We start from the raw sequence: 26879 nt of genomic DNA, 5'->3' as shown, positions 1-26879 counted from the left end.
GCTTCAGGAAGCGAGGGATGAAGTAGAGAAGAGTGCGCCACGGAGCCGCAATGTGAAAAACGCCTGACCGAGCTAGGGCGCAGGAGCAAATGTGGAAGTTCTGGGGGAGGGCAGGAGTCTTGTCCCTGTCTCCTGTCCTCCGCCTCCAAGGAGGGTGGGGGATGGGGAGGGGGAGTGGAAGCCCAGATCCTGCTCTTTCGTTTTCGTTTCCCGGAAGGATAGCGACTACCGGAACCTATTACCGCTCCGGGATTGCGAGCTCTAGCGTCCCCAGGTCCCTAGCGCTTCAAAATAGTTTTCCTACTGACTCCCATCTTTCTTTTCCCGGTCCGGAATAAGGGTTTGAGTGCAAACAGGGCCAGGAAACGAAGACCAAGTTTACTCCACAACAGGAGCCAGCTCAGCCCACCTGAAAGAAAGAACGGCTTCCACTCCACCTGTAGTGCAGGTAAGAGCCCCTGATCCCCGACCTAAAGAAGGCTCAATTCGTCCCTCCCTTACTAAATCCCTTCCCCACTTCACAGGAAACTATTCTTTCCCCAGCTCTCGCCAGAGAACTCACACTCACTTTTTCAGATCCCTTCTCTTGCATTCCCAGAGTTGTGCTGCACTCACTGACATATGTTATGTTGATTTGGATTTGAGTCTTGATTCCAATACTTACTTAATACCTCTGTAAACTCTCTTCTCTAGACCTCAGTTTTCACATCTGCAAAATGAACTGTTTGGACTAGATAATCTTAAGGTTCTATCCTAGCTCTAAAGTCTGTCATAGTTTCAAATTTCCATTCATTCCCACTTCCACACATTGTCTCCCCACTGCCGGCATAGCCCGCTCCCACTCTGCCATACCCAGTCCCTATTCAATGCAATTCAGTTTGCTTCTTCATATTTTCTATTCCAGTCAATCCCCACTTACTTTCCCCCTGATCCCTTCAGCATCCCTTAAGTTTTTCAATCCACTGAACTCACTGGAACTCATAGTCAGCATTCACTCTCACTCCTTAATCATATTCTCTCCTCACCAAGTATCTTATAACATATAACCTTTACAGAGTCCTCACCACCCAATACCTTAGTTCCTACCAACAGCTCTGAGGCTCCTGGGCTCACATTTCCCTTGCAGTTAGCAGCCTTGGAATTCCCCTTTCTTTAGGTAGTTCTTACTTGGCAGGAGTTGGAGGGAGCAAACACTGGGTGTATTCGTGGGATCCAAGAACAGGTGGAGTGCTGGCATACAGCCAGCTTTGGAGGGTAGAGATGATTTTCTTTTTCTTCTGGAGAATATTCTTATATCTAAGTGGAAAACCAGTAATAACAGTTGTTCATGAGAGTGATGATCAAAACCACAACCGAAATGCTTGAATGAGAAATGGAAATTTATTAGGAACTGAAACTGAGCCTAAGTTCATTTCTGTTGATTTTTCTGCCAAACTGCACAGAGTACTGAAGGCTTGGGTTCAAGGCTTATCTCTGACATATTGGCTGTGCGACCTTGGTAAATGACTCAATCTCTGTGCTCTTGACAACTCTCGAAGGTTTAATAAGTTAATAAGTTGTGAAGGGAGTTTCTTTACTTGGCAGTTCCCTGGGAACTCATTCAAAATGTCAATAAACTGCCTTCTTTGATCACTGAAATTACAAGTTAAATCCTTATCCTCTCTACCAATCAAGTCTATTTTGTTGCCATCACTTCCACAATCTTTTTGTACAAATTCTGAGATGAATGCAAAAATGTAGGTCCTTTCTAAAAGAGTAGAAGGTTTGTTTTTGTTTTGTTTTGATTTTTATCCTGAAACTGGTTTCACTTTTACTTTTCTTGATTTAGCTGTCTGTCACTGGCAAAGAGTCTCAAGAGACCTTCTAAGAACAAGACCATACCCTTTATAGGTACCAAAGTAGAGTGGAGAGAACACTGCATCTGGAACCTGAAGACAGAGGTTTGAATGCTAGCCCTATTATTTCCTATCCGTGGGACTTTAGATGAGTCATTGCTCCTCTGAGCCTCAGTTTCTGAAACTGTCAAAACAAAGAAAGGGTTGGACTAGTTTCAGAGGTCTGTAATCTTTTTTGGTGTCATGGGTACTTCTGACTCTAGTGGAGCCTCAGGGTCCCTTCTCAGAATAATGTTTTTAAATGCATAAAATTCATGGAATTACAAAGGAAACCAATTGAAATATAGGTATCAATACACATGTATAGCTTACATCAGATTGCTTGCCATCTTGGGGAGAAGGGAGGAGAGAGGGTAGGAGAGTGGGAGAAAAATTTGGAACTCAAAATCTTTCAAAAATTGAATTTTGAAAATTGTCTTTACATGTAATTGGAAAAAATAAAATACTACTAAATGAAAAAAAGAAATACAGGTATCAAAACATGTACTTTTTAAAAAAAAATCTCAGACCTCAGGTTAAGAATCCCCTCATGAAATGATCTCTAAAATATCTTCTTGTTCTAGAGTCTATACTCTCATTATTTTAGTGGCTAGGTTGCCTCTTTGGGTTAAACTGATTTTAAAATGCTATAAATGGAGACACCATTTTGGGGGGGGGGGGTAGAGTAAGGGTCTCTTTATCCTGGCTGCCCTTTCTTCACATACTTTTAAAAGGGTTTTAAAAGCATGTCAGTGGAAAGTATCATCTGCTTTTCAAACCATATTTTCAGGCCCTAAGATTTTATGCATTGGAAATGAATTTATATCCAGGAATTTTCTGGTGGGGCTTGTCATAGTATGTACTAGCAAGTATGTATTAGCAGATTAAATTAAAATAAAGTAGCTATTTTTCTTTAAAAAATGAAAAAAAAGGACTTAATGGGTTAGACTAGTAGAAAAGATTTCCTTTCTTTTGAGGCAGTTAATGATGATCTATCTTGTTCTGTTTCATTTCTCTCTAGGGAGGAGGGTTCGCTAATTCTTCTTCCATCCCTGTGCCAGCAACACCATCCCTAGCTACTCAGTTCCAAGACAGATGTGAGTCTAGAATGCAGCTTATTCATGAACAGGAGATCTGCAAGTTGCCAGGCAGACTGAGTGAGTAGATGAGAGATCAATGTTGAATTTTTTTCCTTTCAAAGACAAAGTCTAAATGCATTTGGTTCTCTCCAACGCAGACTCACTGGCCCTTATTCCTGGTTTGCACTATCTGCTGTTATTTTGTTTAGTTTTTCTTTGGAGATGAAGTCAGAGAAGGTAAATTAGAAATCTTTCTGTCTAGGGATTTGACTGCCCATGATATATAAACCTGGAGTGATAACCGTGGACAGTAGGTATTTTCTTCCTCTGTATAGGGAGAGAGTGAAATTGTCCCTTTCAGTCCTAACTTTGCATGAGACTATGAAAACCAAACAGGGAAAAAAACCACCTAATAGAACTTTTTACTGGAAGGGATCTTTGAGGGTCAATTAGTCCAACACCTTCATTTTAGAGAAGAGTAAACTGAGCTAGAATCTCGTGCTATACATCCAGAGCTCCTTCCACCATGCTAAGTAACCCGGAAGGAGAAGAACACAAAAACAAACCCTTATATTGAAGAGTCCTTACATTAAGAAGGCCCTAGCCTTCTTCTGAGGTGTCCTTCCTATATGTCAGGAGAGTCAGTTTCGTGCAGTGAGTAGCACATTGGATTTGGAAACAAGTTTCAAATCCTGGCTTTTCCTCTTAGTAATGAAATGGGTGTATCTCACTCAAAGTGAGAAGGTGGTAAGACCTTAGCTTAAAATGGCCAAGGTCCCCCATTACAGCCTGGGCCATCTCCAGTCATCCTGATGAATATGAGGTCACTGTAGCCAGATGGCTTTAGAGGAGAAAGTGAAACTGGCGACCTTGCACAGTCCTCCCTCACTCAGATCAAAGTCAACTGCAAGTCGTCATCATCTTGATTCATGGTCCTCTTTGAGAACGAAGGACAAAAACATATAACAACAATATAATCTTTTAAGGTTTACAAAGTGCTTTACAAGTATTATCTCATTTAATCTTCCTAAAGTGCACGTTTGATCATATCACTCCCTCCCTTCAACCATTTGATAAACCCCAGAGACTCTGTCACCTCCAGGATCAAATATGCAATATCTGCTGTTCAAATCCCTTTATAATCTGGTCCCCTCCTGCCTTTCCAGCCCTCTTATACCTGATTGCCAGTGTCCCACCCCCCACCCCAGCCCCTCACTCTGCTCTCAGTGTCACTGGTCAACAAAAGATGCTCCATATCCTGTGTATCTTATGTTTGGAATTCTCTACCTCCTTATTTCCATTTCCTAGATTCTCTAGCTGTTTTCTTTTTAAATCCTGGCCAAAACCCTACCTTCTACAAGAAGGCTTTCTTCATCCCCCTTAAAGCTAGTGTCTTTCCTTTGTTCATCATTTCCAATTTATCCTGTATATATAATATATATATAATTGGATTAAAAAATACTCCTTCAGAGCAGGAACTGTTTTTGCCTTTCTTTGTATCCCCAGTGCCTAGCACATAGAAAGCTCTTCATAAATACTTGTTGCTTGGTTGATCTTCACAACAGCCCTGGGAAGTAGATACTGTTATTAATCCCATTTTATAGATTCAGGAATGGAGACAGGGACACTAACATACTATGAACTGATCCAACCATTTGGAGGGCATTCTGGAATTATGCTCAGAGAGTTATAAAACTGTGCATACTCTTTGATTCAGCAATACCACCATTAGGTCTGTTTACCAAGGTTATCAGGGAAAAAGGAATCTTCTAAAATATTTATAGCAGCTCTCTTTGTGGTGGCAAAGAACTAGAAATTGAGGGATGCCCTATGAATTCGGGAATGACTAAGTAAGTTGTGATTATTGTGATGGAATACTACTGTGCTATAAAAAATGATGAGCAGGTTGATTTTAGAAAAATATGGAAAGACTTAGATGAAATAATGCAAAGTAGAACCAGGAGAATGTTGTATATGGTAACCACAATATTCTTCAAAGAATAACTAAGCTATTTTGGGTAATATGAACATTCAAATCAACTATGAAGGACTTATGAGGGAAAATGCTATCTACCTCCAGAGGAAGAGCTGATATATGGACGTGTATATTGTATGCTTCCACATATATATCTATAGAGCAGCTAGGTAGCACAGTGGATAGAGTAACTGGCCTGGAGTCAGGAAGACTCATCTTCCTGAGTTCAAATCTGGCCTCAGACACTTATTAGCTCTGTGACCCTGGGCAAGTCACTTAATTCTGTTTGCCTCCACTCCTCATTTGTAAAATGAGCTATAGAAGGAAATGGCAAACCATTCCTGTATCTTTATTAAGAAAAACCCAAATGGGATCACAAAGAGCTGGACATGCTTGAAAAGACTGAACAATAACAACATATATCCATATCAAATATTAGCTGTTTTTAATCCAGGGTTGGGAGGGAGGGAGAAAACTTGGAGCCCAAAATGTAACAAAAAAGAAAGTAAGAAAGAAGGGAAGGAAGGAAGGAAGGAAGGAAGGAAGGAAGGAAGGAAGAAAGAAAGAAAGAAAGAAAGAAAGAGAGAAAGAAAGAAAGAAAAGGAGACAGACTTCCCCAGGGTTTTATAACTAGTGAGTGAGTTAAGATTTGAACCCAGGTCTTCCTGAGTTCTTCTCTACCCATTGCACCACCAAGCTGCCAAGGTGACCTTTCAGCAGTTACTTCATTTCTCTGGCCCTCACTTCCCTTTCTCTATGAGAGGAGAGGAATGAAATGACTTCTCAAATCCCTTCCAGCTTAAAGTACTATTCTAGTAGGCTGGCAGGTCAAAGTTTATTCATGTTGGGCATTTAAGCCCTTAATATGAAGAATTTCAGTTTGCTTTCACTGACAAACATTTGATGACTTCAGAAGTCATGTGACTTAATGCCCTATATAATGCAGGAGGATGGTCCTCAAGTTTATGCTCATTTATTTTTTCCAGGAATAGGGCTCATGCCTACCTAGTTCCATTACTGAACAGCTATGGATATAGTAGTCAGAGTACCCTATTTTACATTAAATTGAAACTGCTGAGATGCTCCTCACATCATCTGAGGAGTCATGACACATGCTCATTGAGATTCTTCTGAAAGTACCTTTTGATGTTGTTTGGTAATTTTTCTGTGACCCCATTTGGGGTTTTCTTGGCAGAGATACTGGAGTGGTTTGCCATTTCCTTCTGCAGCTCACTATATAGGTGAGCAAACTGAGGTAAACAGGGGGAAGTGATTTGCCCAGGGTCACCCTGCTAGGAGGTGTCTGAGGCCAGATTCAAACTCAGGAAGGTGAGTCTTCCTGACTCCCGGTTAGACACTCTATCCATTGCACCACCTAGCTGTTCCCCCCCACCCCAAAAATACCTTAGCTGTATTTTGTGGCAAATATTTAACTGTCTCAAAAGATAAAATGAAGATAATACCTAATTTTCATATTCTTGGCAAGAACAAAAATAAATGAATTGCCAACAATTGGAAAAGTAGGGCTCTCATGACATCTCAGAGCTGATTGGATCTGTCACTGAACAGGAATTCTTGCAGAACTGAACAATGTCCCTGATAGTGGTCATCTAGTTTCCTCCTGAACGCTGTGAGCTCCAGGAACCTGCACAATTCTCTGAAGCAGTGGCCTCCACTTTTGGGCAGCTTGACTGTTATGGTGATTTTCGATCTGAAAAGCACAACATTTTAGAGTCACAACTTCTCAGAGAGAGCCTAGACCAGGGGTGGGGAACCTTTGAGGATCCAGTCAAAGGGTTACACTTGAGGATCTACAGGGCTACATGTGGCCCCACCCTTGGCTCAGACTTTAGAAATCATCTAGTCCACCTCACTCAGTGCAAGAATCTCCCTTCTGCTATCTCTGAATGTATCATACAATAGGGAATTCATTTATAGAGTTCATTCTTCCTGTTCTGTCCTTCCCACCTCCCACACCTAGATTATATGAACACAGGTGTCAAGTTGGAAGGAAGGCTTAGAGGTTATCAAGGTCAACACCTTCATTTTACAGTTGAGGAAACAGAGGCCCAGGAAGGTTAAGTGATTTGACCAAAATCACATAGTGAACAACTGTCAAACTTCAATTTAGTGAGCACTTATTTGGAGGGAGGTAAGAAACTAAACTCTTTTTCTCCAGAATCTCTGTTTCATCCGTCCTCTTCCTCCTCTTCCCCTCTCCCTCCTCCTACTCATCTCCTCCTTATCCTCCCTGTCACTGTCATGCTCCTCTGTTTCTTCCTGGATCTCCCTATCTCACCCAGGTTGGAAATGCAGCAACCCCGCTCACAGCCCAATCTCACCAAGGACAGACATAGGAGTTTTGATTTGTTCTGTTTCTGACCTGGGCCAGTTTGGAAAGCCCTCTCTGTGTACTTTGTTTTCCTTCCCACCATGGGGTTTGCTATGTTGGTGCCCATCTTAATGCAGGCACCCCATCAGCTAGCCCTTTGCAGTTCAGAACTCCTGAACTGGAACAATCCGCCTGCCTCTCCCTCCACCACCTGGCTGCCCTTGCTTTCTAATAATGAGGATTTGACCGAATTGTGTTGTTCTATTTTCCCAGCAGGAAACTGAGTAAACAAGAACAACAAAACCTGTGTTATTTGCTTTTTTGACTCATTGAGTAAGGATCTGGAGTGGTGCTTGAATGTTATTCCTCTTTCTCTTCCCCTTCTCTCCCAGTTCCTACATTTTCCTCTTCATTTGCCCTATGGTATTGCACAATCATGTGGTTAGGGAGAACAAATTAAGTACTCTTAAGACATTATTTATAGTCTCCAGGGTTATGCCCATGACACAGCCCAATGACAGAACTGTTTGGGTACAACACCCACATCTTTGTCTCCTTATTTTCCTCAATATATCCACATCTCTATTTCCCTCTTTGGAAGATAAGGGAAGTTTGGGAGATGGGGAACGAAGAGCAGGAGTTACTAGTCCATGTCTCTGAAACAAAACCAGTGGAGTAATATTAATAGCTGAATTTACATAATGTTTAAAGGCTGACAAAGCACTTTATAGTCCTTCGGTTAACAAACATTTTGCACTTGAGGTGAAATTTGAACTCAAGTCTTTCTGACTCCAAGTCTAGTGCTTTATCCACAGCATATGAAACGTGTGATGTTTAGTAATTGTCCTTTGTGGCAGAGAAAGAAGAAGAAGCTTGTTCAGTTGTGATTTTCAGGTCAGCTGGGTCCAAGTAGTCCAGTTGGGGTGGTGGAGATAGTACGTGGAAGGGAGTAGTAAGAGATTCTCAGAGAGTCCCTTTTGTGATTCTTTGAAGGATAAAGTGTTCCTAGAGGGAAGATGTTTCAGGAAGCCCACAAAATGCTAAATAACAACAATTTCCATTTTTCTAAGCATTTTAAAGTTTGCAAATCATTTAGAGAGTTGTTTAGGGTCTAAGAGATCCAGTGTTTTGCTGAGATCCAGCCAGCATGGATCCAAAGCAGAAGCTGAACCCTGTGTCTTCCCTCCCCAAAGTCAGGCTCTCCATTCACTGATCACCATTCAGGACAAGTATTGGTTCCATTTAAAAGTAAGCAAGTTGTGAAAGGTGGTGAATTCTGCTGGATTTGTAGCCAGAGGACTTGGGTACAAATTCTGACCCTACTTTCTCCCTTGTGTTCAAGTCTCTCCTGATGTTAGACCTTATATTCATTCCACTACACCACTCTGATGCTAATAAAATAAGGAAAATTTTGAAATTGATAAAAGTAATTAACAACATGCACATGACAGAGGAAAAAATGACGGGAAAAAAGGAGAGAAGAAAGAGGGCAGTCCTCCTGAGATGAACTTCAAAGGAGGACCTAAAGGATCAGGGAAGGGTAGCCCACCATCTTCCATCAAGAAGAGCTGGTTCTGTCCTTTGAGGCTACCTAATGACTGACCCTCCTAGCATCTCTTCCCTCCCCTTCTCTAGTACTTCCCTGTTCTGATAGCATCTCCAAACCAAAGCCACTTCAGTGGCAGCTTGGTACCATATAAAAAATGTAGGCTTTGGAATCAGAGGACTCCAAAGTTTGACTTGGGTTCAAGATGACCTTGGAGACCTCTTCTAGCTCTCAAACCATGGAACTCTGAGTCCTGGACTGTGTAGGCTCTAACAGGAAGTTGTCAGGGCAGGAAACCTACTTGTGGTTTTTCCATCTAAATTTCTTAAGACCTGCCTCTGGCACGTACTCCATGTGTGACCTTAAGCATGTTCTCTGGACTTCTGTTTTCTTTTTCTGTTTTCTTTCTGTTTTCTTTTTAAAACAAAGAGACTGGATTAGGCAGGGTCTAAGGTCCCTTTGAAGCTCTATGATCTCACGCTCAAGATATCAGTGGTTCCCATTCTGATCTGTGTCTGTGGTTGGTTACAGGAATTCAGCCTTCACTGTGGAGTAAGGAGGATGTGATTCACTGGCTAAAATGGGCTGAGCAGGAATACTCCCTCCCACAGACATTGGAGCACAAGTTTGAAATGAATGGGAAAGCCCTCTGCATTCTGACCAAGGATGACTTCAAATATCGAGCCCCCGGATCAGGTCAGCAGATGTAACAGACTTTAGTCAAAAATGAGATGACTGGGATGGGCATAGGATGGATGTGGTCAGTTCCCTCGGGCAGGAAGGATGTGAGGACAAGACACCCACTTGTGGTTTTTCTATCTGACCTCTCACTCACATCTCAGTGGAGGTTTCTCTCTGTTCCACATTTGGTCCTTGAGCAGGAAAAGAGAGCTGTTAGTCATGGCTGGGTCTTTGGCAGATTTGTGCCCTTTCTCCTATTCAACAGTACCCCTCTGTCTTGTCCCTTTTCTAATTTTCTGACGCCCTCCTTTCCCAACAAACACTCATATATACCTAGTGCTTTCATGCTTCTTATCCTCAGTAAAGGATCTGACAAACTCCTTTACAAGCAGGTTTAAGTGACTGATAACCCTGAATACCCCAGCCTAGGATTTGTCATATTAACATGGATTAAGCCAAAAATTCCTAATCTGGGGTCTGGGTTCTAGAACTTTTAATATTTTAATAACTATTTCAAATAACTTGCTTCTTTGGTATTTGGTTGTATGCTTTTAAAAACATTATTTTGAGGATAAGTCTATAGACCTCACTTAACTGCCATAGGGGTCCAGGATACAAAAAAGGTCAAGAACCCCTGCCTTAAACCAAAGGAGCAGATTTGGAGGTGGAGGACCTGGATTCAAATACTGGTTCTGTCACTTTGTAACCTTGGGCAAGTCACTTAATTTCTCTAGGGCCTCAGTTTCTTCATGTATAAAATGAAAGATTAGATTAGAAATCTCTTTTAGACCTAGAGCTATGTTCTAATGATCTTTTTTTCATTTTAAATTTATTTATTTAACTTTTAACATTCATTTTCACAAAATTTTGGGTTCCAAATTTTCTCCCCATTTGTCCCCTCCCCCCACCCCAAAACACCAAGCATTCTAATTGCCCCATCACCAATCTGCCCTCTCTTCTATCATCCCTCCCTTCCCTTGTCCCCATCTTCTCTTTTGTCCTGTAGGGCCAGATAACTTTCTATACCCCTTTACCTGTATTTCTTATTTCCTAGTAGCAAGAACAGTGCTTGACAGTTGTTCCTAAAACTTTGAGTTGCAACTTCTCTTCATCCCTCCCTCCCTACCCATTCCCTTTGGGAAGGCAAGCAATTCAATATAGGCCATATCTGTGTAGTTTTGCAAATGACTTCCATAATAGTCATGTTGTGTAAGACTAACTCTATTTCCCTCCATCCTATCCTGCCCCCCATTGCTTCTATTCTCTCTTTCGATGCTGTTCCTCCCCAAGAGTGTTGACTTGAAATTGCTCCCTCCTCCCAATGCCCTCCCTTCCATCATCCCCTGCACCCTGCTTATCCTCTTCACCCCCACTTTCCTGTATTGTAAGATAGGTTTTCATACCAAAATGAGTGTGCATTTTATTCCTTCCTTTAGTGGAATGTGATGAGAGTAAACTTCATGTTTTTCTCTCACCTCCCCTCTTTTTCCCTCCACTAAAAAGTCTTTTGTTTGACTCTTTTATGAGAGATAATTTGCCCCATTCCATTTCTCCCTTTCTCCTCCCAATATATTTCTCTCTCACTGCTTAATTTCATTTTTTTAAGATATGATCCCATCCTATTCAATTCACTCTGTGCTGTGTGTGTGTGTGTGTGTGTGTGTGTGTGTAATCCCACCCACTACCCAGATACTGAATAGTTTCAAGAGTTACAAATATTGTCTTCCATGTAGGAATGTAAACAGTTCAACTTTAGTAAGTCCTTTATGACTTCTCTTTGCTGTTTACCTTGTCATGCTTCTCTTCATTCTTGTGTTTGAAAGTCAAATTTTCTTTTCAGCTCTGGTCTTTTCATCAAGAATGCTTGAAAGTCCTCTGTTTCATTGAAAGACCAATTTTTTCCCCTGAAGTATTATACTCAGTTTTGCTGGGTAGGTGATTCTTGGTTTTAGTCCTAGTTCCTTTGACTTCTGGAATATCCTATTCCACGCCCTTCCATCCCTTAATGTAGAAGCTGCTAGATCTTGTGTTATCCTGATTGTATTTCCACAATACTTGAATTGTTTCTTTCTAGCTGCTTGCAATATTTTCTCCTTGACCAGGGAACTCTGGAATTTGGCCACAATGTTCCTAGGAGTTTCTCTTTTTGGATCTCTTTCAGGCGGTGTTCTGTGGATTCCTTGAATACTTATTTTGCCCTCTGATTCTAGAATATCAGGACAGTTTTCCCTGATAATTTCATGAAAGATGATGTCTAGGCACTTTTTTGATCATGGCTTTCAGGTAGTCCCATAATTTTTAAATTGTCTCTCCTGGATCTATTTTCCAGGTCAGTTGTTTTTCCAATGAGATATTTCACATTATCTTCCATTTTTTCATTCTTTTGGTTTTGTTTTGTGATTTCTTGGTTTCTCATAAAGTCATTAGTCTCCATCTGTTCCATTCTAATGTTGAAAGAACTATTTTCTTCAGTGAGCTTTTGAACTTCCTTTTCCATTTGGCTAATTCTGCTTTTGAAAGCATTCTTCTCCTCATTGGCTTTTTGAACCTCTTTTGCCAATTGAGTTAGTCTATTTTTCAAGGTGTTATTTTCTTCAGCATTTTTTGGGGTCTCCTTTAGCAAGGTGTTGACCCACTTTTCATGCTTTTCTTGCATCTCTCTCATTTCTCTTCCCAGTTTTTCCTCCACCTCTCTAATTGATTTTCAAAATTCTTTTTGAGCTCTTCCATGGCCTGAGCCCATTGAATATTTATTTTGCCTGTTTGGGATACAGAAGCCTTGATTTCTGTGTCTTTCCCTGATAGGAAGCATTGTTCTTCCTCATCAGAAAGGAAGGGAGGAAATACCTGTTCACCAAGAAAGTAACCTTCTATGGTCTTATTTTTTTTCCCTTTTCTGGGCATTTTCCCATCCAGTGACTTGACTTCTGAGTGTCTTCTCCACTCCTACCTTGCCTCCAGATCTGCCCAGCCAGCACTTGGGGTCTGAGATTCAAATGCTGCTTCCCAGCCTCAGGGCTTTGGGTGGGGGCAGGGCTACTATTCAGTGTGAGATTAAGTTCAGGTGCTCAGGTGGGGGCAGGGCCACTTCATGGGGCTCAGTTCCCTCAGGGGGTTTATGCAGAGACCTTCCACAATGGATCCGAGCTCCTGCCTGCTTTGGGAGCCGTGGTCTGCTCCTGTCTCCGCTGCTGCCTCCTGAGGAGGCCTGAGTCATGGGGACCCCCACTCCCCTCTCAACAAGCCGAAAAGACCCTCCCACCAACCTTTGGCACCTGTGGGTGGAGGGATCCACGGGGCCACTGGACATTCTGTCCCTGAAGCCTGCTGGGATCTGCTCCTCTCAGTGCCATGAGGCCAAGGAGGGCTGGGCTCTGCTCCCAGTCTGGGGTGCGATGGACCTTTAGTGTTGGTTTTTCAGGGCTCTCTGAAACAGAAATCTCCTCCCCTCTATTGTTGTGTGGCTTCTGCTGCTCCAGAATTTTTTGGGAGTTCTTCTTTACAGATATTTTATGGGCTGTGGGTTCGGAGCTAGCACATGTGTATCTTTCTACTTCGCCATCTTGGCTCCTCCCAGCTCTAATGAACTTGAATGATGAAGTTGTAAGCATCAGTGGCCAGGTAAGGGAGGTATTTAGGGATCAGAAACACCTGAAACCATACTCTATTGACCAAAGGTATGAAACCCAGAGCGGCCCCTGCCAGGTAACATTACCCCTAGTGCTACCCAAACCAGATTAAAATGTAATTGAGAGACATTTAGCAAAATAAATAAAAATACAATAGAGTATAGATAAATGTTAATACTGTTTTTCTAAGTCAATATGGCACCTGCAGCAATCCTTATGTGGGGTTTAGTGGCCCCATTTCTATTTGAGCTATTGCTGTAGACAAATGTCTACTCTGTCTAATCCAAAGACGGCTCTTGGTTTCAGTTGGCACTTAGCCACACAGCATATTCACTCTTCTCTTTCCTCGTGAGTGCATTAAATTTCTCTGGTTTCTTTGTTTTTTTTTTTTTTTTCAGCCTATAATTACAAGAATCAAAGAGGAAAGTGTTGAAAATGTTCTATTTCCTCTTCTTGCCCTCCTCCTCCCCTTCCTCACCCCTCAGTTCCTATTACAAAGTTCCCCAAATTAGTATTCCTAATGGGGCTGCCAGAATGTTTGATACCCTCACTGAGGAGCTGGAGGTCAGGATCTTGCTTTCCTCAGAAGGGTCTGCAGTTTTTAGGCGAGTTCCCTTTTCCTGTGAAGGCTCGCTTCCCTGTCTTTCACCTCTGGCATGATTATAGCTTCAAGAAGGTGGTGGGTAGAGAGAACCAGCAGGAGATGGATCTATGGACCTTCCACAGGATAGAGGACATTCTAAAGGGTGGAAGACACTGCTGCTTTTTGAGGAGTACATGTAAGATGTGACTAAGGCTTGTCCTGTATCTGATTAGGATAATTTCATAGAGTTTTGAGCTAGGAGGGGATTTATAGAGATCATAGGATCACAGATATAGTAAGCATCAGAAGCAGGATTTGAACTCAGGACCTCTGATTCTACAACTAGTGCTCTTTCCCCACACTCCAGATTCTCGTTCATTTTACTGATAATAAGGAAAGTGAAACCCAGAAAAGGAAAAAGGTTTGCCTAAGGTCACACCACTAGTGATTCAAACCAAGATCCTCTGATGCCAAAGTCAGCCTTCTTTTCACTACACCTCCAGCTTTTGTTCTTTCCATCCCCTCAAGGGTTCCAGTCACCATCCTTTTGCTGCCTAGATTCTGCTGCCACTCTTGCCTCCCACCAGGCAGCATGGTATAGTAAGGACTAGGTGTCAGGGTTCTAGGCTCAGCTATACCACTGACTCACTGTGTGACCTCAGTCAGGTTGCTTTCCATCTATGGGCCTTTGTTTCTTTATCTGGAAATTGAGAGGTTGAATAAAATGCTCCCTTATAGTTTGAGCCCAGTGTAACATAGCCAGGATAAGTCAGAGACAATATTTGAACCCAGGGTCTCCCTGACTCAAAGGCAGGCTCTCTGCTCACCACTTTCAGTTCAGCACAAACATTTCTCTCTCTATTTTAAAGTCTGGAGGTCCCTTCCAGCTCTGACATTCTATGAATCAAAAGTCAATCTCCCATGGACCTAGAAGCCAAGAACCTTTTCTTTTCCCATCTCTGCCATATACCAGAACAAGACAACAGACCAAGAATTACCTGCTTAGCTCCTCTGTGTTCTATCTACTCATATCCTTGCTAGGTGATAAGGATTTATGTGATCAGATACTTAAAAGTTAAGGCCATGACTGGCAAATATTCAAGTCCTCCCTTGACATGTCATGGCTCCTTCTGGGGCTTTAAGTAATTACTTATCTGTAGAATGAGAGGGTTGGAGCAGGTGGTCTTTCAAGTCTTTCTCTATGATCCTTCTTACATAACATTTGCTTTTTAATATTAGCCTTTGAGCCTCAAGCAAAAAGTGTAAGTAATTCAAGCACTTTTGGAAGGATCTATGGAGGAACCCCTTGGAGGCAAGAGACCCTTTTGGCCCTCCCCCATCCCTCAAATTATACCATAGAGTAAGTTAGCTGCTGGCCATAGGTAGGGCTGACAGGTAAGAGATTCAATTCAATTCAGCAAATATATATAGTACACTTCTACTGAGGTTAGAGAAAGAATATTCCAAATCATTGAGCAGTTATTTCTTGTTCTGTGAAAGCAAAGACCTCATCCAGAACAAAACTCTGAAAGTTCCATGAGACTGGGGAATCATAGGATCATGGATTTAATGCTTGAAAAAGGGAACTTAAAGACCATTGAGTTCAACCCCCTCATTTTACAGGTGAGGAAACTAGGAACAAATTTGCCCAGGATCTCACTGCCAGTCAGTGTCCCAGGCAGGATTTGAACTCAGGCTTCCTAACTCCAAGCCCAGTACTCTTATACACTGTGTCACCTACCTGCTTGGGAGTGCTTGGTTTGTGTCTGATGATATGGAGATCAAAATAAAGTGACCTAATTCAATTCAGCAAACACTTCCTGAGCACCTACTATGGGCAGAGCATTGTGCTAAGCAATGGTGGTTGTGGTGGTGGGAATAACATTTAAATCAGACACGGTGACTTTCCTAGAAAAGCTTACAGTCCAGTAGTGAGGATAGGACAGGTATGGGGCAGAATATGAACGGATAGATTAAAAGTGTCCTTAAGGAAATGAGGAGAGCTTCCTTCCAGCTGGGACAGATCCAAGAAGAAAAAAAATGGTGCTGGAGCTGAGTGTTGAAGAAGAAGAAAGATCTCATCTGCTGGGGATGAGGAGGGAGTCCATTCTGGGGCTAGGGGGCTAGCCTCTTCTTGTGAATGAGTGAAAGGGACACATTACTCTCAACTCCATTCAAGGGTTATCTCTCCAGAGCCGAGAGATGGCACTCTTGGCTCCTTCTCAGTCAAATTCAGAGAACCCTGGTCAACACCCTCTCTTTCCCTTGCTGCCAGGTGATGTCTTGTATGAGCTGCTTCAGTATATTAAGACCCAGAGGAGAGCCCTAGTCTGCGGACCCCTCTTCAGCTCACCGTTCAGGCCTGTGATTCCCTTCCGGCAGCATCTCTGTCCTCTGGAAGGTGAGGCTTTGGTAACCGTCCAGAAAACCTTCCCATTCTTATTTCCGAATCCAGGGCAGCTCCAGTTATGGGCAAAATTATCCTGTGGGCAACTGTGGGAATTTGAAGCAAGTCTCCTTCCCTCTCTAGTCTCCAATTTCCCTATCTGTAATAATAACAAAAACAGTAGGGCATCTAGGTGGTACGGTGGATAGAGGCGATGGACTTGGAATCAGGAAAATTCATTTTCATAAGTTCAAATTTGGCCTCAGACACTGACTGGAGGTGTCACCCTGGGCAGGTCACTTAGCCTTGTGTGCCTCAGTTTTCCCATCTGTAAAATGAGCTGGAGAAGGAAATGGCAAACCACTCCAGCGTCTTTGCCAGGAAAACCCCAAATGGGGTCACAGAAAGTTGAACATGACTGAGACAACTGAACTACAACCAAATAGTAATAACAAAATTCCTTACATGTTACCTCATTAATCCTCACAATAATCTTGGGAGGAAGATGCCGTTGTTATCCCCTTTTTACAGATGAGGAAACTGAAAAAAAAAACTGAAGAAAGGTTAAGGGATTTGTTGTGGGTCACACAGAGTCCTGAGGTAGAATTCAAACTACTAATGCCTTCTCCACTCTCCCACATAGTTGCCATCTGTAAAGTGGGGTGTGATGGTGGTGGTGGGGAACGAGATCAGGGGTGTGCTGATAAAGATTTAACAGTCAGCTTTTGGTGAAGGGGAAGGTTATTATTCAACATATTTTAAAGTTTAATCTGCATTATTAACATTTTTCCTATTGCTTTCTTAAGTTTGGGCAATCCGCAAAACAGTAAATCAAGCCCTGATTTGTAAAAGTTTCTAATGTACAGAAGCTCACATTGAAAATTTAACAATTGGCTCTTTCAGCACACCCCTGGACTAGATAATCTCCAAACTCAAATCTGGTCTCAGTGAATCCTGTGAATCAAAGATTCTGTGATCCCATGATTTATGTTTTTATTGACCTCCCTGTCCCTTCTTTTCAACGCCCAGTTCTACCCACCCCTCTGCTTGCTGAGTCCCCAGTGTTCTCATACTATTCTATATCTAGGATTCTACCTAGTGATGTGCTTACTGCCAGAGCTGGAACTAGCTATAATTCTGGTTGGGCCAGATTCAATGGCCAGTGGAAGGTGGAGTGGTGCAAGAGATAGTCAGATAGCAGAATGACCTGAGAGGCATTTGCTGAGGCATAAAGGGAGGAGCATCATCCCTACCATGTTGGTAGCCTGGGTTGCCAAGCCATGTTCAGCTTGGTTTAGTTATGGCCCTGCCTGGGGCTGCACATTATCCCCAATCCCACCTCCCAACTGGTACTTCCACATCTAATGACCCCTCTTTTAGACCAGGAATGATAATAGAAGAAATGGATTTATTTGTGTTAATACGCTCCCTCTCCTGGGTAACATAATACCATCACTCAGGCTCTTTTAAGAGACTCCAGAAGAAATTCATACTAATGCCTTTCCTGAAATGAGCATTTCAGGTAAGTTGAGGGACTATTGAGAAGACTCTTTAGGGTAGACAGGGCTTTTCTGGCCCCCTTCAGTCCAGACCCTGAGAAAGAGGAGACACTGATACTCTTTTTTCAAAAGATTTGTCCTGCTGTAGCGTGGTTTCTAGAGCCAGGGTTGATGGGGGGAGGGCAAGCAGAGAGGCCAATATCAACCTGACGATTATTGTTTGTATTCATATATATATATGTATGTATGTATACACATGTGCATATGCATACATATGTGCACATATATGGGCGCACACATATATAGACAGGTATGTTTATACATGTGTGCATGCATATGTGTGTCTGTCATGTATGAATCAGTGTATATATATCCATCTATATTTCAATTCTTAATTGATTACTCTTTGATACAGCCCTCCCTCACTCAAAACAAAGTCAAGTGCAAGTCATGTCATTATTTCTCTGATGGTGTGGTCTTCTTCGGCAACAAAGGATGAGCACACACTCTTTGATATCAATTGTAAAATCAGTGAAGACGATGACATAAAAATTTTGTTAATTTTGGACAAATAGGGACTCAAATCAACAACAACCTTGCTAATTATATATTAAGAACAGAATACAATTATATTTTAATGTGGTTCTTAACTGTTTAAATATATAATTAATGGACTTGTCTTGTGAAGGAGCATTTCTGATTCTATTCTGTGTCTACCGTTTGATAATATGCCAACCATATAGCCCCACCTTGTGAGCAGATGCAGCTTTCATGAATCAAATGTTTTTTTTAAAATGTAGCTTGTTATAAATAAAGTGGGAATTGGTAGTTCAATTTTATCTTATTATGTAAGGTATGCTTAAATTTTTAGTTATTCTTTAATGCTGAAAAGAAGTGGCCTACCTAAAGTTTACCAAAAATGCAACTTAACCAAAATTTTTCAAATTTTACATTTTTAGTCTTAAAATCAATTAATAAATAAATAGAATCTCATGTTAAATTATAAAAAATTTATAAATTTGACATTCTAGTAAAGAGCAAAATATTGTATTATGTGACTTGCAATTTGAGAAAAGTTGCAATTTGCCAGGTTGCATTTTGCTTATATTTACTACTATATAAATGATAGTAATGTTATACATTATAAGCTATTTTAATTTTTAAAATATATTCTTTAAGAATAAATTTTTTCTTTTCCTTTTCTAAGTTTCATTTCAACGCCAGAGAAGGCATATTTGGTTTTGTGTTCATCAGTGCATATCCCATGTAGATTTTTAGATGGTCCCTGCTAGTTCTCTCCCTTTTCTTTTCTTCCTTTTCTATCCTCTTCCCTTCTTTGAAACTTCCCCCTTCTCTCCCCTTTACTCTTCTCTCACTTCCACCTTCCCGGTGGGAGAGGGAAAATCTTTTTTTTTTCACCAGGCAGCGCTGCCTAGCACATGGATAATGGGATTATAGTTTTAGAGTTTGTAGGGACCTCGGAGATCACCTAGCTTAATCTCCTCATTTTACAGATGAGGAAACTGAGGCCCAGAGATTTAATCACTTATCCAGCATCACACAGGTATGGCAGAACTGGGACTTGAACCCAGATCCTTGACTCCAAAACCAAGAATACTTTCCACTGCTCCTCATATACATAGAAGGCAACCCCAAATAAATAAATATCAGTTGGATTGGATAATAGAAGAAGCCAATGTTTGACAGGACTTTGATTATATATGCCCCACTGGTCACTCCAGAAAGGGTGGCAAGAATTTCTTTGAAGAAAGGTTCTGGAGGCTTGGAGAAAAAACCCCAACAGTTCCACATTTCCTTGCAGGGAGGAAGAGCCCCTTAACAACTACTTCTCAAGAGGTTCTCCTGGCACCCCCACGGAATGAAGTATCCAGCAACACCTCTGGTCAACTGGATCTTGCCCCTCTGACAAGGGGAGCTTTCTTCAGAGAAGAGCCGCTCAATCTCTCCAACTCAGATGTCAGCTATAGGGCAGAGGTCATTTGTGCCTTTCATAGAACAAAGCAAGACTCAATTGATGGAAAACTTGCGGGTGAGTGGAGGGGACCTGGCTTCTATATGGAAAGAAAGGATGTCATTGGCTGAATCATGTATTTATGGGAAAAAAGTACTTCAAAAATTTATCTCATTTGTTGATAAATTTTACATATTCAGTCATTTTAACATTTAATTATACAAGAAGAAGCATAATTATTATTGGGAAAGGAGGTTTTTCTAGTTTATTAAATATTACTTATTTAACACCAGGCAGGGGATGGGTGGGGTGAGGAGCTCAAGTTTGTTAATTAAATGGGAATAATATTATAGTGTTATAAGAGATTAAGAAAATATCCAACATATGCCTAGATTTCTAGAGTTCTAGAAGATTTCTAGAGTTTCTCGATTTCTAGTTCTAGAGAACTCAGGTTAAGACTGAAATAAGAGGAGTCAATGAACAGGTAAGGGAGTGACACTCATCTTAGAGCGGCGACTCCACCCATCCATTTACTTGCTGTGATTGCGCCATTTAGATTCAATTTAATAAGTATTTATTAAGTGCCTGCTCCATGCCAGGCACTGTGCCAAGCAAACTCTAAGAATACAAAAATAAGCCAAGACAGTCCCTGCCCTCAAGGAGCTTACAATGAAATGGGGAAGACAATATGCAAACAAATTTATACAAAGCAAGCTTTATACAAGAAAAACAGGAAATAATTAAAGGAAGAGAAGGCACTGGAATTAAGAGGGGTTGGGGAAGGCTTCCTGTAGGAGGTGAGATTTTAGCTAGGACATAAAGGAAGCCAATGAGGTCAGTAGCTGGAGCAGAGGAAGGAGAGCATTCCAGGCATGGGGACAACCAGAGAAAATTCTCAGAGCTGAGAGATAAAGTGTCTTCTCTTGATTGTGGAATGACCCAGGAGGCCTTGATGTCACTTGGTGTCATTGAATTGAAGAGCATGTGATGAAAAGCAGGGTGTAAGTAGACTTCAAGGTTAGGAGGACTTTTCTCAATGGAGCATTTTTCATTTGCTTCTGGAGGCAATGATCAGAGATACAGCTTAGGAAAATCACTTTAGTGGCTGAGTGGAGAATGGATTGGAATGGAGAGAGACTTGAGGCAGACAGATGCACCAACAGGTGATTGCAGTAATTAGGGTAGGATCTGCATCAGGGTGGTGGTAGTGTCAGAAGGAGGTATGTTGAAGAGAGTTTGCAAAGGTGAAATCAACGGATCTTGGTTGTAGCTTGGATATAGGGGGTGAGAGATAGTGAGAAATCCAGGATGACTCCTAGGTTGTGAGCCTGAGGGACTGGGAGGATGGTATTGCCTTCTACAGTAAGAGGGATATTTTAAGGTATTGAGTTTAAGATGTCTACTGGATATCCAGTTCAAGATGTCTGAAAGACAGTTGGAGATACAAGATTGGCTGTCATCACTGAGATTGGGGCAAGACAGGTACATTGGGAAACCATCAGCAAAGAGATGGTAATTGGATCCATGGGAGCTTATGAGATCACCAAATGAGATAGTATAGAGGGAGAAGAGAAGAGGGCCTAGGACAGAACCATGAGGTACTAACCTATGGTTAGAGGGCATGGTATGGAGGAGGACCCAACAAAGGAGACAGAGAAGGAGTGGTCAGATAAGTAGAAGGAAAACCAAGGGAGAATAGGGTCTCAAAAACCTAGAGTATCTGGAAGGACAGAGGAATCAACAATGTCAAAGGTTACAGAGAGGTCAAAGAGAATGAGGATGGAGAAAGGACACAGGATTTGGCAATTAAGTGTTCATTAGTCACTTTAGAGAGAGAAGTTTCTGTGGGATGATTAGGTTGGAATCCAGATTGTAAGGGGTTAAGGAGAGAGTAAGAGGAGAGATAATGCAGGCACATATTGTAGATGGTCTTTTTGAGGAATTTAGCTACAAAAGGCAGAAGAGAAATAGGACAATAGAAGGGATGGGAGGATCAAGTGAGGATTTTTTTCAGGATGGAAGATATTTATAGGCAGTAGAAAATGAAAGGAAAGAAGAGAAAAAAGAAGGAAATATTGAAAATAAGTAGAAATAGTGGGGATGGCAGAGGGAGTGAAGACAAGGACAGAGTGGAATCACTAAAACAAGTAGAGGAGCTAGCCTTGGAAAGGAGTAAGACTACTTTATCATGTGTAACAGAGTTGAAGAAAGACCAAGTGACAGAAGGTGTCTGAGTGATGAGAAATGAAGAAGAGGGAGTTCACATAAATGGCCTCAGTTATTTTCTGTAAAATATGAAGCAAGATTCTCTGCTGAGAGGTAGAGGCAGGAGGAGCTATGGGAGGTTTCAAGAGGGATGCAAAGGTTTGGAAGAGCCTCTGTGGAGAGTGGGATAGTGAGTTGATAATGGAAGTATAGTAGGATTGCCTAGCAGCAGTGAGGGCCCAGTCAGAACCATTGTCTGATCTTCTTCACCTTTGATCAGCAGTAGATATGTAAGCATGAAACCTGATGAATGGTGGGAATGATCCAAGTCTGAGGCTTGGCTGAGTATAATGAGTGATATGATAAGGGGGCTAGGGTTCAAGAGAGGAGGACAGAGTAGCTTACCAAGGGAAACTGAAGGCAAGAAGAGAGAGTAGATAGTGCAGGGGAAATGATCTGGGAGGGGCATCCCTTGAAGGGTCAAGGGATTGAAGGTCATGGTGAGGATGAAGAGTAGGGATATGAAAGGGAAGGCAGAGGGAGAGGTGAAATGGCAATAGATTATGGTCACATAGGAGGATTTCAGAATTCTTGAACATGGAAGTGGTACACTTGTGAGTGATGACAAAATCAACAGTATGACCATCTTTGTGTATGGCTGAGGTGGGGTAGAGCTCATGGAAATTGACTGGGTTGAGGAAGTGAGAAGATGGGGTATTTGAGGGAGAATATGTATATCAAAGTCTTCTAATACAAGGGCAGGAGTTGTAAGTCAGGTATCAAATTCACGGAGGAAGGAAGGAGGGGAGGGGGGGTGTCTGTAAACCACAGGTACCAGGATTTTGATTGGATGATAGGTGTAGAGGATGGAGTGACACAGAAGGCAGTCCAACAATGGATACAGTTAGACATTTGGGAGAGAAGCATCATGTTTCCCTGAGGGTACAACCTAAGTTATTTACCTTGCTGCAACACACGTTTTGAATTAGGGAATAGAGAAGGGTAGTCTGAAGGTAAGACCTCAGCTTGAATTGATTTTCTTGTCCCTTCTTGGTTTTTGGGTGTACCATGTGCTTGTAATCTAGCATCAGATGGATCCTTCTTCAGAGAGGGTTTTTAAAGTCTCTCTAGACTGAAGAAATCCAAGCCTATGTTTTTCACCAGGTGGTTATCTATTGCCAAAGACAATTTAGATGCTAGGCAAATACTGGCCACCCTAGATGTTCATTAAAAGTCTTGACTGAACAGTGAGAGACTGATAGATCAGCTAGCTAAACAGCTAACTGACCAGCTGATTGCTGACTTGACTGACAATTGGTTTGCAGGGAAGTATGCATGGAGCCAACTCTTCTGAGCCAGTTGTTAAATTTTCAGTGTTACCATTACCTCAAAAGGGACAAATGCTATGAATCAGGTCTTGATGCATAATTTTGTTGATAGTCTTTCTAGACATAAAGAAGCAATGGAGATGTTGCTAATAGATTAAACTTTTTAAATGTACCATGTATACTTTTTTTTCAGAGTTTGTTGTTAGACATTTACCAGCACACTCTTGATCCACTGATCAATTTATGGATTTACTAATTGACTTGACTTGCTAACTGATCAACTGGTAATTGATCTGAGTAGATGATTGACCAACTGACTACCTGGGCAACTGATAGATTGGTTGACTTGACTGACTGACTACCAGACTGATTACCAGACCTATGGACAAACTCTCTGCCTGGCTGACAGATTGATCGGCTACCTAACAAACTGTTCAACTCTATGAGCTGATGAACTAAGTGATTGACACTCTATCCACTGTGCTACCTAGCTGCCCAAGGATCAAATTAGATGATATTTGTTAAGCACTTAGCCTAGTGCCTGGCATGTAGTAGGTGCTTAATAAATGCTTGCTTGCTCTGTGCCCTGTCTCCCCTATCATCATTTGCAAATTTTGCTTAGAAAACCCCTTCTGGACAGCTTCCTTACCTCCTACTATGTGTTGTCCTCTGATCCACCACAGACTGTCGCTTGCTATGGGACTATGTATATCAACTGCTTTCTGACAGCAGGTATGAACCTTACATCAAGTGGGAAGACAAGGGCTCCAAGGTCTTCCGGGTGGTTGATCCAAATGGACTTGCCAGACTCTGGGGCAATCATAAGGTACACTTGGCTCCGGGGGGTACAAGATGAGCTTGCAAGTTTTCCTTTTGGGGGTGGCAGTTGGGCTGGAAGCAGGGAAACTGGGACCCCAGCCACTAGGTCCATGTAGTGAGTGTTTGTTGGAATGAATTGAATCACTCTCGGCATGCTTGAGTCTTGAGAGCTTCTTCAGACTGCGATTTGTCTGAAGTTTACTATGCCATTTCACAGGTAGGAGTACTGAGGTACAGATGAGGAACTCTTTTATAAATTGGGGGAATCAATGGAACTTGGATTCATACTTCCCCACTCATTGCTGTCCACTATACTAGATGGCTCAGTGGTTAGAGTGCTGAGCCTGGAGTGAGGAAGACCTGAGTTCAAATTTGACCTCAGATACTTACTAGCTGGATGATCCTGGGCAAGTCCCCTAACCTCTGTTTGCCTCGATCCCAGAAGGAAATGGCACATCACCCAAGCATCTATGCCAAGAAAATCCCATGGACAGTATGGTCCACAGGATCATAAAGAGTCAGAAACAATTGAATGACAACAACTTGTTGCTATTATTTTACCAGACCTGGGATTTCATTGGCATGAGGAGTTCTCAGTGAAGAATCCCCTCTACCAATGTGGATTGGCACCTACTTTGCAACTTAAATCTAAGTTTCCTGGGACACTGACAGGGGAACTGACTTGCCCAAGGTCATACCCCCAGTATGTATCAGAGGTGGATCTTAAACTCGTCTTCCCTGATCAAAGGCTGCCTCTGTATCCATTATGCCACACTACTTCTCTTATCATCATTGTTAGTAGTAGTACTGATGTACTGATATTGCTACAACTCCTACTAATGTGGAAGAAAACTCTATACTCTGCATTTTAGGAATGAGCCTGCCAGAAATAACTTTTATGAACTTTGAATATTATATCTAAGTACTTGTGTGTAGCAAGAGAGGATCAAAAACAGACAGAGCCAGCCCATGACTCTGGAAATCTCTCTTCAACAAAAACCATTTTTTGGTTAACAGTTTATTATATTCTCAAAACAATAGCCACAATTCCATAATGGGATAAACCCAGTCACAACACTCAGGATAAATTTCACATATTATCTTACATCATCAAAGCAGAACTAGATTCATTTCGCTTTCTGTTATCTCTTGGAGAATGATTTTCCTAAAGTCATTCAGTCCCTCCATTTAAGAATTCTTTTTTCCAGTGGACAAAGGTGATCTCTAGGGTATTTCCAGCAGCTGAAGTCATCAAACATAGCTCCTTTCATTTGATCATTACCCTTAATCCCTTCAGCCTGTGTAAAAAAGGCAATGGCCTTAGATTATTGTAATTCAGTATTTTCAGTTATGTTTGATTGTTTGTGACCTCATTTGGGGTTTTCTTGGAAAAGACCCTGGAGTGGTTTGCCATTTTCTTCTCCAGATCATTTTACTGATAAGGAAACTGAGGCAAATAAGGGTAAATGACTTGTCCAGGGTCACACAGTTAGTAAGCATCTGATGTAGGATTTGAACTCAGATCTCCCTGACTCCAAGATACGTACTTCATTCATTGGATCACCTGAATACTCAAAAGAAAGTGGTTAGGCTTTAAACTAGGGTCATTAAAAAATATACTTTCTTAATATTTATAAACGAGGGAGCAGGTAGTCCTTTAGCATGTGTCCCAACTATGGTACTTTACAGTTGTGTAGCGATTCTTTAAGTCTTTCAGGACTACCTTTGTATGATAAGAAGCATTTTTTTGTTTCAAGCTCAGGCTACAAAGGCTAACTGTCAGAACAAAGCCTGGGGTAGGGCGGAGGGAGCTGGGCCCGCTGACTTCCACTTTCTCATCCAGTTCTAAGTTTATACGATTTGATTATTTCCATCTTCATAACAAACATTTGCCAGATGAAGGAACTGAGGCTCAGAGAGGTTTGTGTTGAGCTAGTAGGAGAGATGGGCCTAGAAGTCAGGTCCCTTGACTCCTGGTGATTCCATGTCACCCTTTTGTCTCTACCTGCATTTCAAGCACAAGCACTTTTCAGCCTACCCTGTGAGTAATTTCAAAAGGAAATAAAGCTCTCCCACCCTAATGCAAGCAGAGAGAAGCAGTTGGTGACTTCTCCAGCAGCATGAGGGTCCGGAGCCTTCAAGGACCAGAGTGGTTCCATAGCTCCCAGTCCCATCAGTCACATGGTGCCTGATTTCTCTTCCAGAACCGGGTGAACATGACCTATGAGAAGATGTCAAGGGCTCTCCGGCATTACTACAAACTGAATATCATCAAAAAGGAGCCAGGCCAGAAACTTTTGTTCAGGTAAGACCAGTTCAGATGCTGTGGGAATGAGGAAGGGAAGTGGGCCAGGTCAAGGACGTGGAAGTGGACTGGGGCAAGGAAGGGCACAGGGTCGATATTTCTCCCTGGTTCAGGCAGCGAGCCCCTAATATTTTCCTTCCACTTTTAAAAATTCCAGATTCCTGAAAACTCCTGATGAGATTATCCATGACAAAGCCAGCAGGTTGGAGCAGTTGGAGCAGCCTGATCAAGAAGAACTGGATTTTAAGGAGGAGATGTTAGAAGTCTCACCCTAAGGAACAGGACAAGGATGTCTCTCTCTGATCTAGGAGAGATTTTTTAATCAGAGGAGGAGGAAGGGAGAGGGAAGGAGGAGGAGGACCACTTGCCACCAACCACTTGCCCTTCCCTCCAGACTTGGAGAAGCCAAAGATTCTGGATGAAGGGTGCAGGTAGGGGCCAGAGGAGGGAAAGGAAACATTCTTCAGATGCTCGTCAGAGGATTCACACACAGGACTCAAATCTGGACTTGGATCAAGGTCAACCCAAGGCCAAAGGATGACAGAACAAGATGGACAGCACCCTTGCCCCTGATGTCTCCTTCCTTAAATGTCCCTTTGGACAATTGTACAGAACTGGGTCCTGTTTCTGTAGACACTTTCTAAAAGCAAACACGTGTTCACTGTC

General features: G+C 42.0%; 1 protein-coding gene across 2 annotated transcripts; it reads left to right on the top strand.

The window, feature by feature from the left end:
* ETV7 (ETS variant transcription factor 7) lies at positions 1-26879 on the top strand. 2 transcript variants are annotated; one of them, XM_072641910.1, is made up of 9 exons: positions 1-448; positions 1829-1940; positions 2896-3031; positions 9338-9502; positions 15975-16100; positions 19407-19634; positions 23773-23915; positions 26113-26213; positions 26371-26879. In XM_072641910.1, exons 3-9 carry the CDS (start codon positions 2983-2985, stop codon positions 26486-26488), a joined length of 930 nt encoding a protein of 309 aa, XP_072498011.1. In that variant the 5' UTR covers positions 1-448; positions 1829-1940; positions 2896-2982; the 3' UTR covers positions 26489-26879. The 2 variants fall into 2 exon arrangements, with proteins under 2 accessions (XP_072498011.1, XP_072498012.1); XM_072641911.1 differs by lacking the exons at positions 1-448; positions 15975-16100 and having other exon boundaries at positions 1835-1940.

This window comes from Notamacropus eugenii, chromosome 2, assembly GCF_028372415.1.
Source record: "Notamacropus eugenii isolate mMacEug1 chromosome 2, mMacEug1.pri_v2, whole genome shotgun sequence".
Classification (NCBI taxonomy): domain Eukaryota; kingdom Metazoa; phylum Chordata; class Mammalia; order Diprotodontia; family Macropodidae; genus Notamacropus; species Notamacropus eugenii.
The sequence above is the reverse complement of the archived record's forward strand: the minus strand, read 5'-3'. Positions and strand labels throughout refer to the sequence as shown.